The 13,538-nt window shown below is 44.5% G+C and overlaps 2 protein-coding genes across 2 annotated transcripts in view; one reads left to right on the top strand and one right to left on the bottom strand.

Annotated features, from left to right (window-relative positions):
* The window catches only part of CDH23 (cadherin related 23), a 398,468-nt gene that overhangs the window by 280,792 nt on the left and 104,138 nt on the right, over window positions 1-13,538 (top strand). The gene's annotated exons all lie outside the window — the stretch shown is intronic.
* On the bottom strand, window positions 5,915-11,799 carry LOC307216800 (uncharacterized protein C10orf105). The gene is made up of 3 exons (XM_079977370.1): window positions 11,682-11,799; window positions 11,425-11,536; window positions 5,915-7,055 (listed from the first exon to the last, which is right to left on the bottom strand). The coding sequence occupies exons 1-3, from the start codon at window positions 11,694-11,696 to the stop codon at window positions 6,631-6,633; spliced, it is 552 nt and encodes a 183-aa protein (XP_079833496.1). The 5' UTR covers window positions 11,697-11,799; the 3' UTR covers window positions 5,915-6,630.

Below are 13,538 nucleotides of genomic sequence, written 5' to 3'. Positions count from 1 at the left end.
CATTTTTATTTTCTCTAGCAAACACAGAGGGGTATTTCCAGCATGCTCTGAGTTGGCTTCTCGTTCCTTGAATTCCCCACTCTAGCCTGCCAAGAGGTATAGTGAGGTTGCAAGCTTTTGTTCCATATCACATGGAAATTTTGCACAGCGGGAGGTCAGCTATGTTATATAAGAAGTCTGGGGTAATGTTTTCGAGACTTCAGTTGACTGGGGACAGGAGGGGATTGCCTCTAAATACCCAGTGCTATTTTTATAGAAAAAGAGGTGCCAGAGCTCACCATGCACTTCTCCCTTGTTCTCTTAGAATGACAATGGTTCTCACCTGAGAGATGCTGGAGCTGAGCTCTGGTGAGCTCCAGCTGAAAAGGAAAAAAAAACCCTGTAAATAACCTAACCTCTAAATCTGAAAGTATCATAGGTGAAGAAATTGCTATAGTGGCCTTATGGAATATGAAGAATAATGCACTCCATAATGGGGAGAGAGAGAGTGAGTGAGCCCCCCCACACACACATATACACGAGGCTTTTTGTTGTTGTTTAGTCGTTTGGTTGTGTCCGACTCTTCGTGACCCCATGGACCAGAGCACGCCAGGTACTCCTGTCTTCCACTGCCTCCCGCAGTCCATTACTTTTTTATGCCTATTGTCTTTGTCCATGGAGTTTTCTTGGCAGGGATACTGGAGTGGCTTGCCGGTTCCTGCTCCAGGTGGATCACATTTAGTCAAAACTCTCCACTATGACCTGTCCATCTTGGGTGGCCCTGCACGGCATAGCTCATCGCTTCTCTGAGTTGTTCAAGCCCCTTCGCCACGACAAGGCAGTGATCTCACCATATCTCTGTATTAGGGATTGGGTTGAGATTTTGCCATGCCAGAATTTGAACCAGCAGCCTGCCCATTACACATTCTCTCTATATAGCATTGTGGCTCAGGCCTTCCTTCCACCTCCACCACCCTACACTTGTAGTAGAGGAGGCAGCTGTGTTTTAACTTCCAGAAGCAAACTCCTATGGGCCTTATAGGAGATGCTCTTGTTTCCTGGCAGGACCAACCCCTGGTATCAAACCTGCGTAGATTGCAGATGAGTTCCTGATAACTTCAAAGTTCTCTTCCTCCACCACCAAATAAAACTTGCAAGGCGGCTGTTTCATAATGTTGATTAGGCCCTTTTGATGGTTTTAAAATTAAAAGATGTCAACGCATCAAAATATGATTTTGTATGGGAATGACATAAATGCTTCAAGATTTGCTTTTGTTTATGCAGTCACATTTCTGATTGTCTCTTGATATTAACATGAGAAACTGTGATAGGGAGCAAAGCAATAAGAAACAAAATTGAACAGAGTAGCCAAGTCTACTGAAGAGACCACAATAAGATGCTGTTTCAAATAAAACGTACTACGGGAATGTCTGCAAGGGAAAGGCATTGGGTGCCTATGAGGGCTCTCCTGTGAAACTCATTTTAATGAATTGGAGAGATTGCTTTTCTGACCAAAACGAAAGGAAAGTCAAACGCATTAAAGTGAACATAAACGCTGTCACAAATCAAATTTGGGAAACAGACAATTTTTTTTATTTTTAGTTTAAAATCAATTTTACAACTGAGTGAGTCAAGGGAGGTGTGCTCTACCTTCATTTAAAGTTTGTGTTTTGCCAGCTTATGTCATAAATCTTCTTAAAGTGATTGGCACCATGAACTACTCATGTTCTGAACTGGGAATTTTCCTGTGGTTCAGATGCAAAACTGTCCTGTCCTAAAGTGTTTAGGAAGAGGAGAGTGCTGCATTTAGCTGCCTGAATCTGATCTGCTAGTTGATATCCAGCCTCTTAAATATGCTGTGTGCTCAATATTAATAGCTCGGATGGAGTTAGTGTAACTTAGTGCCACCAAACTTTGCAACTTGTGCAGACATCTATGATTGGATCTCCCGTGGTATTTCTTTTTATTTCAGCTTTGCACCCATCCATTGCCACCCCCACACTCTTGATTTGGATTGGGAACCAGGAGGAGGGGAGGCTAATGCTTTCTCTTTCTCTTTCTCTCTCTCTCTCTCTCTCTCTCTCTCTCTCTCTCACACACACACACACACACACACACACACATATGCAGAGCTGCGATTAGCCATGAAAGGGGAAATACGCAGCCACCATGGTTTCACTATTAGTTCCTCCTAATAGTAACTTAGGAACACAGGTGGCGCTGTGGTCTAAACCACAGAGCCTAGGGCTTGCTGATCGGAAGGTCAGTGGTTCGAATCCCCACGACAGGGTGAGCTCCCGTTGCTCAGTCCAGCTCCTGCCAACCTAGCAGTTCGAAAGCACGTCAAAGTGCAAGTAGATAAATAGGTACCGCTCCGGTGGGAAGGTACCTATTTGCTCTTGTTCGCCAGAAGCGTCTTAGTCATGCTGCCAGCTCCCTCGGCCAATAAAGCGAGATGAGCCCCGCAACCCCACAGTCGTCCGCGACTGGACCTAATGGTCAGGGGTCCCTTTACCTTTAATAGTAACTTAGAGGAGGGATCTGTATTAAAGAATCAGCCCCATCCTCCTTGTCATGGTCTCTGTCCAAATTAGGAAACCCCATGGCTTCTTTTAGGGGCAAATTGTCAGGAGAGTCAGTCACTGAATTAGGGTATCATGTGTCACTTGGTTCTTTGTGGCTTAGCTGCCAGCCAGAAAATCCTTCCCCTTTAAACACACACACACACACACAAACACACACACAAAACAAAACAAAACAAAAACTGCATTTGAACAAGCTACTCCCTTGGAGCCACACTCCAACATCTGAAACATGGGGCTAATAATAGTGATCTCACTTACTGTGTTGTTTACAAACTGCACTGACTATACAGTGGTACCTCGGGTTAAGTACTTAATTCGTTCCGGAGGTTTGTTCTTAACCTGAAACTGTTCTTAACCTGAAGCACTACTTTAGCTAATGGGGCCTCCTGCTGCCGCCACGCCACCGATTTCTGTTCTTATCCTGAAGCAAAGTTCTTAACCTGAAGCACTATTTATGGGTTAGTGGAGTCTGTAACCTGAAGCATATTTAACCTGAAGCGTATGTAACCTGAGGTACCACTGTAATGTATGTAGAGCACCATGAGTTGTATTCAGTGGCAGAATTGTTCCCCTTCCTTTCCTGCCCTCTGCAAATCCCAAAAAAGCCTTGTCGGAGGACTGAGGTAGGAGGATCCTGAACAGTGTGGGCTCTGTCAACGCAGAACTTCAGCACAAGGGGAGAACTGTCTCACATCGGGTGGAGGAACTTTGCATGAAATGGAGCTCCCTTGGGTGCAGTGTTCCTTTGCCCATTTTCAAGGGATTCTCCCTCACGCTGCAGCTAGCTGAGATTCCTGCACTGCAGGGGGTTGGGCTGCAGGACCCTTGGGGTCCCTTCCAACTCTACAATTCTATGGTGCAGCAAGGACAGAGTACATCAGTCCCCTAGGAGAGGCTTTTTCTCATGCAACCAATAGACGCAACCCTATGGAATTCCAGATATTAATTTAAAGCAGCGTTCATCATTGACACTACAAATGGGCTTCATTGCCCTGTGCGGCTACTTCTCAATTCACAAGCTGCTTTGAATTTCAGAAGTGCACAAGCTCCTCTAGAGTCTCTACAAGTGCATTCACAAATATGTTCGGCTGGCCTTTACTGCTTATTTATTGAAGTAATCCCCAGCCCCAGCAGATGCTAGTGTAATTATTATTATTATTATTATTATTATTATTATTATTAATTACGTGAGTGTCTGTGGCAGAGTGTTGTATATCTACAGTCATTAAACCGAAAACAAAAATGGGGAAAGTGCAGTCATATCATTTAACACACACCTGTTTTAGAAAGTAGGTCAACTGAAAGCATACATTTCTGTATACACTCAAACCAGTGGCGTAGCGTGGGTTGTCAGCACCCGGGGCAAGGCAAGTAATTTGCACCCCCTAACCCATGGATTTGCGCCCCCTAACCCTAACCCCCAGATGTTGCGCCCGGTGCGGCCGGCCCCCCCCTGCACCCCCCATGCTACGCCACTGACTCAAACATTACAGAATTGTATTGGAGGGCCTTTCAGATATAAGGCTCCAATCTGAGAAGAAGCTATATGAACTATATGAAGTAATCCACTACAAAGCCTCTCCCCCTCCCCACACAAAAAAAGACCCCCTTGAAGTGTACACTTTTTATTACCATTTACTCCAGTAGATCCACTTGGTTGTAAAGTTTCAGCTTCCAATAAATGTCGTCACACTTTTCTAGATGGTTAGTGCCCCATGCAGGATGTTTCACAATCTATTATGCAGGTGGCGCTTTTCTTTTCTTAGCCCTTCAAGTTACAAAACAATGGTTATAATTCAGATATGGCACTTGGGCCCACTGAAAGTTAGGTAACTTTTAAGTGCTTCATCGTCCAGTTGTGAGACTGGTGTTAATGGATCTTGGGCAAATTGAACTGTGCCTGGATTGCACTATTTCAAAATAAATAACTTGCATGGTATGCCAAAGCTATTCTCCCTAGCTTTCTTTTGCCTGTTCCACGTGTTCCATCTATTTCAATAAGAGGTACAATTAATAGGCAATTAGCAAATCATTTCCCAGTATTGTATAGATAGCCAAGATACCAGCAAAACAGACCTTTAAAAAAAACTAGCTTCCCACTTTTTAAACATTTATGTGTTTATTTAATGAAATGTGTATACTCCTTAACTGTTAAAATCTCTAAGTGGTTTTCATTAAACATGTTGTGATCTTTCCGTTCTTTTTTCTTTTTTCATTTTCTATCTCAAAGAGCCTAAGAAAGATTACTGTAAGAAACTGCCACTTAAAAAAAAAAATTAAAAATCCTAAGATTTTCAAAAGTTTTCATATTATATTGCCATTTCCCCTTGACCCACCCACTCCCCAACTTCACCTGCTCATTTGCATGTGCAGGTTTAGTTGCTGAACTCTATGAAAGAAGAGCAGATGGGGAAAGAGTTGCAGGGAGTGCAGGGGGAAATGGCGGGCCACTGAAATGGCAAGCACCCCACCCTGCCTTTCTCCAAACCACCCCCTCCTGAAGCTGCTGTTCTCCCTAAAAGAAGCAGTTAACAGAGTTTTCTTGCATACGTGTCCATGCACCGTACTGTGAATGAAACTTCCTGTTTTGCTGCATGGTGAAATGGTGACGATCAAACATTTGCTTGGTTGCCTCCTGGCTAGCACACCATCAACCATTCAGAAACTATCAGATTACACTTGATTGGTGGCAGACCCATTTGTTTAAACTGCAGTCTCCCCTAGTCATATATAGAAAATGGGGTGGTGAGGCCAATGTGTAGAGCCAAGAGGGGGCTAAATCCTCCTCCCACCAAGGCTCCTTCCCTGCAGTCTTTCCCTTCAGGCACTTCCATCCAAATGTACACTTGTTTCCCGTTTCATTGGGCATGGTCTACACATCCTTTTTAGTGGAAGTAGCCTTATCCCAAGTCAAACCACTGGCCCATTTAGCTCAATATTATTTCCAGCACTTAAATGGTGGTCTTCCCCAGCCCTGACTGGAGATACCAGGGACTGAACCTGGGACTCTTTGAGTGCCAAACTGTTTGTTCTGCCACTGAGCTGTGGCCCTTTCCATGAATGGTAATACTTTTGCGATGCCATTGTACCACCCAAGCACTGAAAGTACAATAATCTACACCAAGATAACTATTATACTCCTTCCCCTGCCTAAAATTGTTGCATTTGTTAATGCTGTATGCAGTGTGGATGCACCAGCTTCTCCTATGGATGTTACTTGTGGCATTCATCTTCTTTATTTATTACTGTTCTGCTGCCACAGAACCTTTTGCCATTAGAATTTAGTCTTCTTCTTTTTTCTTTGCTGTGCTCTCCCCTACTGTCCAATTTCTATAGATCTTTTTTTAAAAAAAAGTGATAAAGAGCAGAAGTTCATCTGCAGTTTTGTAAATCTTTAAAATCTTTAGCTCTTAGGTGGCTGTGCCTCATCTTGCAGTGTAACTCCCAGGTGTTGTTTCCAAAGGAAAAAGTGAAAATCCCAATAGAATATTGTGCTGCTCCTAAAAAAGCAACTTACCACAGCATCATCCTGTGGCTAACTTAAATGTGTGATAATGCAATGTGCTTGTTCATGAAGGCCCCCAGATACGACTGAGTAGCCCTCAGCTTCACCCAGCTAGTTTTGGCTAAAGCTCTGGAATCAAAGTGAACGTTGCCAATGAGTCATTGCCGGCACATCTCAAGAGAACCATATCCACTTTCATTCATCTGGCAAGTGAGCTGTGAGTCTTTCTCTTGTCTTTGGCAAACCTTTCTGCTGTCATAGAATTAAAGAGTTTGGGGGAGCAAATGACCGTTGACACAAATGGAACCAGGACGATTTGGAGTGCCTCATCACCTTTAAAAAAGTCTCTTCAACTTTACAATATAGCTTAAACATATACCGATCAGGCACTGCAAGTGTTTGCTTCTACCCCTTTCCCATAGTTAGGTATGTAATGACCACTGTGCTTCTCCAGTTCTCCCATCCTTGTTGTTCTGTGATTCTCCGAAAGAGCTTAGACTATATCTGAGGTCAGTTAACAACGTGCGGGATGCAGTTGAATCACGGAAGGTAATGGATGAGTCACAATTCAGTTGACTCCATGATGTTCCAGTCCTGGATTACAGGTGCTTTTATCGAACAAGTTTCATGGACTTGGGAAATGGGCCGGCTGCGCTTGACGCTGCGTATGGAATGCCTGAGTGACCCCAGACGTTTCCATAGCCTGAGCTGCGGCTCACTGGCATTCTCGGGGTGGTACGGCATACATTCATGCGGCCCGTAGAAAGATTGATCTAGAGCTGCTGGCTTGCACAGAGTGATAAAGACGAGGCAGGTAGCCAGGAGGAGGAAGATGCAGATGAGACCGATGATGATAGGCAAGGAGTCAGGCTTCTCCCCAGTCGGCTCAGGGCTTAGAGGGACCAGCTCAGTGGTGGCATTAAGAAATGCAAGTACCGTGGCACTTGGAGAGGTCTCATTGGCAGCAGCCATTGCGCTCATCTTTCCTACAAGACACAGCAACAAGAGTGGAGTCAGAGAACTGGAATCACTGGCAAACTGTGAGAGAAGAATCAGCTGCCTTGTGTGTGTAAAACCGTCAAGGATAACAACAAAAACCCCAAACCCTAATTATAAATAAACGGACTCAGTGCCGTGGTCCCACGCTTCTTGCGGCGGAGATCCACTGGCAGAACTTTGCTTAGAATCCACCAGTCCTTCCTCTAGTAGAGATGGATCTGCATATTCCTCAAGTGTTTTTGCCTAGCTGGAAAGTGTCCTTGAGCTGTCACTATGCCTTCTGCTTGCCCAGATGGGGAGGGTTGTGTGTAACCCTCCAACTGTTGCGTGGTTGAAATGTAGCTTGACGTGCAAAGGGTGTAAGAGTCGTAATCCCTGTGCTTTTGCTTCTGGCCCCATCCACCACCAGAACGTGGCTGCTGGAAGGGAATTATGCAAGGAATTCAGCCTTGTCCTGAAAAAGCTTCTTCACCCCTGGTATATATCATATAGCTGGGATGGCTAGCCCAGATCCAGCCCACCAAGCGGCAGGAAGTGGCCTGCCAGGCCCTGAAGCATTATTTCACAATATCAGCACTGTGGTTCCCAGCATTGAGATGGAGAGCTCTTTCTAACCCCATCTGCACACTTCAGCAGTGGAGTGAAAACATTGCATTTTTTTACTCTCCGCATACCTCTCTGTGCAGAGTAAAAGGTAGCATTTGCCCCCACCTCACTCCAGCCTTGCCTTCTATTTCATTGCACTTCTTCGACCATTAACAAACAATGAAATTTAATCATCATAATTTTCCCAAAGAGGTCCATCCCTACCTTGCAACCACCGGTACGTCTTCCTGTCTGACTGTTTCCAGACTCAGTTCAGCAAACGGGAGCTATGGCATAATTCTACTGAGTGCTCACAATGCCAAAGCAGCAGGGGGAAATAAAGAATAAATAAGAGTTGGTCCTAGAACACTGCAGTGCCCCCTCACAGAAATATGGGCTTTGGAATGGATATTTAATTGTCTGGTACTATCCCTGCTGTGGTCAAGATTACAGAGAGGGCTTTCCTAAATGTCAGGCCTGGTGTGATTAATTTTTTGCCTATGCAGAGGGAGGAGGCACTGGGAGGACTGAGCAAATAAGTACATGGCATTGGACTTCACTGAGCACAGAAAACAATACAAAACAAACCCTAAGGCTAGCCTTTGAAAACAACTTGCTGAAGACGTTTCCTAAGATCTCACCATTAGCATGTGGCCCTGCTCCATTATGCCCAAATTAACATTCCCTCTGACACTCACCCTGCCCACCAAACATTTGCTTGTTTGGGACAAAGAGTTCAAACATGCAGGGCATATTTATTTGGAGAAATGGGGGCAGGGGAGAGATAAGTAAAAACATGCAGATGACTTTGCTGCTTTGTAGTAATCAGGCTCTTGCTGGTAAGAGGGATCCAGGAAATCTCTCACTCTGTAGCTATATTCAAATAAAAACAAATAGTTGGGAGATCCAGTTACTGATCTTGCACATGTGGTTTGGCCTCTGATTGGCTCTGGAGAACTAAATGTCTATTCTGCACTTATGGGCACAGCATAGACTGCTGGTGGGACTTTATTCCCTGTTATCACACCTCCACAGGGTGGCTGTAACCAATAAGTGCTTGCTCACCCTGTGGACCATCCCAGCCATTTGGAAAGTCCTGCACTGCAGGGGGTTGGACTAGAGGATCCTCAGGGTCCCTTCCAACTCTGCATTTGTATGATCCCATGACCTGTTACCCTGCTCCAGAATTCTTTCTTTAAAAAACAACAACATCTGGGCTGATTTTAAAATGTCACTGAACTTGTATCCACAGTAAAACTGGAGTGAATTTTGAAGTTTGTGGCAAAACACACACACAAAAATAGAAACAGCATTATAAAAATGGTCAGGGAGCTTAACCGTACTTTTTATGGCCCTACAAGCTGCGGAATAAGTGACCAAGTCCTTTGAGGATCGTTTCAAGTGTTGTCGTACACAATCAACTTCCTTTAGATCAGCCATGAAGATATACCGTAAAACAGATACAGTGGTACCCCGGGTTAAGTACTTAATTCATAACCTGAAACTGTTTTTAACCTGAAGCACCACTTTAGCTAATGGGGCCTCCTGCTGCTGCCGCGCTGCTGAAGCACAATTTCTGTTCTCATCCTGAAGCAAAGTTCTTAACCCGAGGTATTGTTTCTGGGTTAGTGGAATCTGTAACCTGAAGCGTATGTAACCTGAAGTGTATGTAACCTGAAGCGTATGTAACCCGAGGTACCACTGTACTTCTAAACTTGCATTCGTTGATATATGTTAATATATCCAAATGGGCGCTGTCTTTGAATTCTTTGTGAGATAAGCAGCAGCTTTTACTGTTCCTGACAGAACAGCAATTTGCACAGGTACCTGAGCATGTGCACATGGCAGATCCTTAACTTTTGGCTAGCTGATTTTATGCATAGGATGTGGCTTTCAGCAAGCATTGACAAGCTCTGGGGGGGAAACAAAACTTGACAATGCATGCTAAGCACCAAATCTTGTTTCTAGTATTTATTGGCATCCAGTATTTATTGGTGGATGTGGGGGGATTGGTCCATGCTTCTTCCAAGCCCAGTTTCCTCACACCCCTGGATCCTTTAAGTGGAACAGCCTCTGCAGCTTTAAACAGGTGAATCCTCTGAGACCAGTTTCTTCCCCTTTTACCAGTGATGTTTTCACAAGTCTGATATACAATTAACAATAACAATCTAAGAAATAATAGTCTTCTAGAGTTCCGCTGGATGATCCATGTTAGACAGTTCTTTTGTCTGCAAAACAGATACTTGTCTCATGGCGGGGGGGGGGGGAATACTTTTAAAATCTGAGGGTGAGAAGGGCTGCATACTTGTTATTTGATTATTGGATAATATTTGCTTGTGATTAGCAGTACTGATGGATATTGGCAGCGCAGTTTTGAAAGGCTGTACAGCTGGAAGCAGCAACCATATGCTAAAGTTGCTTTATACACTAACAACTTTAAAACCTTTTACACTTGCAACTTTCAAAACATGTTCACAGGGCTTTCTCTCCCCAAACCAAGTATCTGCAAACCCAATTTTTCTAGTGTATAAAAGCACCACACACACACACCTGTATTTTTCTAAAAAAAAAAAAATTCAATCAATAATCCTGTAATATTCTATAATGGAATCATCTTCTGGAATACTTACATTCAACAGTGCCTTATTTAGTATGACAAAGAAATATGGCAAATTGCCAGTCTTGAGGTTCAATGTGCTCTATTCTCATTCAGTTCCCCTGTGATGCTGTATCAAGCTGTCATTCTGCTTGTTCATGGCACTTGCAGATCACTTCTTAAGACCATTTATCTTACTTAAATGTCACTTCAACACTGAGTCTCCTTCCTCCCCTGGAAAAGTTTTCCTCTCCTAGGCGGTCTGTTTTCTGTATGCATTTATTCCCACCAGAACTCTTGCTTGCTGTCTCTGGTGGCATTTATTTTCAGCAAGCTCACTTGCTGCATAAACTGAATTGGACCCAAGAATTTCGAGGTATTTGGCAACTGATGCACAAAGAAGAGCCCCAACATATTTTGTGAGTTTGCCTATTGACAGAATGAATGCAAATAACAATCTTCTATACTCCACCATCCCCTCTCAGTGCTTTTTTTCTGCAAAATAATGATGATCAGATTTAAGACAAGCAATTGCATTTCCCCTGAGAGGATGAAAAGAGAAGGGAAGCTAGCTCGCGCGCGCTCTCTCTCTCTCTATATATATAATCCACCATACACTTTCAATACCTATGTCAAGTAGAAGTAAATGGAGACACAAAGGCTTCTTTTAGCTCAATGAGATGCATTTCAAATTCACACGTGACATCACAAAACATGCAACTCCAGACATTTTCTGGCCACTTGCTTACAAGTTATATATATCAGAAGTGGTGGTAATGTACAGCAAACTTCTTTGAAGCACGTCAGGAGGTCTTGCACGGTCTGTGCTTTCCCTTGTTTCATGCAACATGCATTTTAAGACACTTACACGTGTCTGTTCCTTCCCAAAGTAATTTGTGAAGCAGCCCTCACTTGAGCAGCCCTCGCTGATTTGCCCTGCTATTCATCCCAGACAAACTTCACATCTTTCCCCTGAGTGGAAGCCTCAATCTCCCTCACACTTCTTCAAAAAGAATTCTCTGAGGTCAAAATAGCAAAGGTGGAACAGGCAAAAGGAGTGGCTTCTCTTTTAATGCAACAACCTTTTTCTTGGAAGATATTCCTGGAGGGAAACTGCATCACCCTAGCTGCAGGAAAGCTTTTGGGCCCTGGCTATATTTCTAAGACAATTTTACCTTCTTCTTTTTTTGCTTCCTGCCCTCCTTCAGCTTTTAAGGGGGATTTCGTCTTCTGTTCTTCATCCCCTGGGCTCTTGTGTAGCCTCTGTTGTCTTCCAGCCCCTGACAACTTGGGGGAGGGGTGAAGGGAACATAGGGCAGGCAGAGGATAGGGGGATGGAGGGAACAAAAACAAAGGAACTTAGACGTAGCAGCAAACACTAGACAGCTAGTGACGATGCAGAGGAGCAGGCCTTTGAGCATCAAACACTTACTTTCTTGATGGACATGGAAGCAACAACTTTTGAGATAGGAAGCTGTCATGAACTGTGATTCTTTACCTCTAGCAGCTGTTCCATCCCCTGCTGAAAGTTGGAATGGTACAGTCTGGCCACTGGCTTCTATTCATTGAATGCCAGCCTTCAAGTTACTCCTCTGTTGATCTGGGACCAACAATTGGGGGGAGGGTGGGGGAGAGACAGGAGGAGGGACTCTGGCATGCAGTTCTTGCCCGTCTTCAGCTCTTCAACTTTCTCCCCACTCCTGTTTATTACTTTGCCCGCATCTTTTGTCTTCAATGTCTTACTTTAAAGATCTTATCTTTAATGTAGTACCCCTCTGTTTCTAGAGTTACCTCCTTTCTGTTTTCTTTTTAAATGGTCTGGTCCTGGCCCTGCAGAAATAATCTGGGAGGAAAGGGGGGGAGAGAGAGAGAGATGGGGGGGCAGCAGGGAGAGAAATCTCTGGAGAAATGGGTGCAGAGTCAGGCACATAGGGGGAAATGGAAACATTTGGAAACAGATGTTTGAGGACTAAGTAAGAAAAAGTTAGTAGGCAGACAGAAAGCAAACTTGGATGTCCTTCCGGATATTTCACAAGGTTGGTGGAAACAGACACACAGGTTAAGGAAGGTACAGAAGGTATCAGTGGCTCTGTACATGCTCCCAGTTTTTCACATCCTGATCTCAGGCTGCAGAGTAAGCAATCATGAGCTGCTGAGCCATGAATGGATGGTAAGGATTCCTGGTGTTGTCTATGGTGGCTGGGGTACTTTGGTAGCAAGAGAAGGCAGTCTACAGACAAGAGCTAGACTGGTACCGCACTGGAGCATGGTGAATTGCAAGACTTTTGAGCATGTCTTGCATGACATATGCTAGACAGGGTCACCATGTCAGCATAAGAAAGAGGTGTATACCACCATTATTGTACCTGCCTGGGCTTTCAGAGTGCATTAGCACATGCATTGTAGCACACTGTCTCCAGACAATAACTATTATTATTATTATTATTATTAATAATACCCCGTCCATCTGGCTGGGTTTCTCCAGTCACTCTGGACAGCTCACAGCATATATTAGAACATTCTAAAACATCAAACATTAAAAACTTCCCTAAACAGGGCTGCTTTCAGATGTCTTCTAAAAGTCAGGTAGTTGTTTATTTCCTTGACATCTGATGCGAGGGCGTTCCACAGGGCAGGCGCCACTACCAAGAAGGCCCTCTGACTGGCTCCCTGTAACCTTCTTGCAGTGAGGGACCAGCAGAAGGCCCTTGGCACTGGACCTCTGTGTCCAGGCTGTATGATGGGGGTGGAGACGCTTCTTCAGGTATACTGGGCGGAGGCCATTTAGGGCTTTAAAGGTCAGCACCATCACTTTGAATTGTGCTCAGAAACACACTAAGAGCAAATGAAGATCCTTTAGGACAGGTGTTATGTGGTCCTGGCAGCCACTCCCAGTCACCAGTCTAGCTGCCACATTCTGGATTAGTTGTAGTTTCCAGGTCACCATTCAAAGGTAGCCCCATGTAGAGCGCATTGCAGTAGTCCAGGCGGGAGATAGTATCACTATCACCACTTGGTAGGCTTGGCGTTGAGCCCTAACCTGTGTTCGGTCCGATTCAGAATGAGTTTTCCTCTACCAGCACTCTAGCCGTCTCAGTGATTGTTTCATCGCCCTAAGCTCCGGGGAAAACCACAGGGCCGTCCAGGCTCCAAGCAGTTGGAGAGGGCGCTTTGGAGCCAGACAGTCAGTAGCCCTGGTTAACTCCACATTCTAGCAGGGAATTAATTGAAAGGCCATCAACATGGGATAAAACATCCCCCACCACTCTTTGGAAGCCATTTGGAACCA

The sequence above is a fragment of the Podarcis cretensis genome (assembly GCF_951804945.1).
Source record: "Podarcis cretensis genome assembly, chromosome: 5".
Taxonomy (NCBI): domain Eukaryota; kingdom Metazoa; phylum Chordata; class Lepidosauria; order Squamata; family Lacertidae; genus Podarcis; species Podarcis cretensis.
This window is presented reverse-complemented; position numbering and strand designations above follow the sequence as displayed.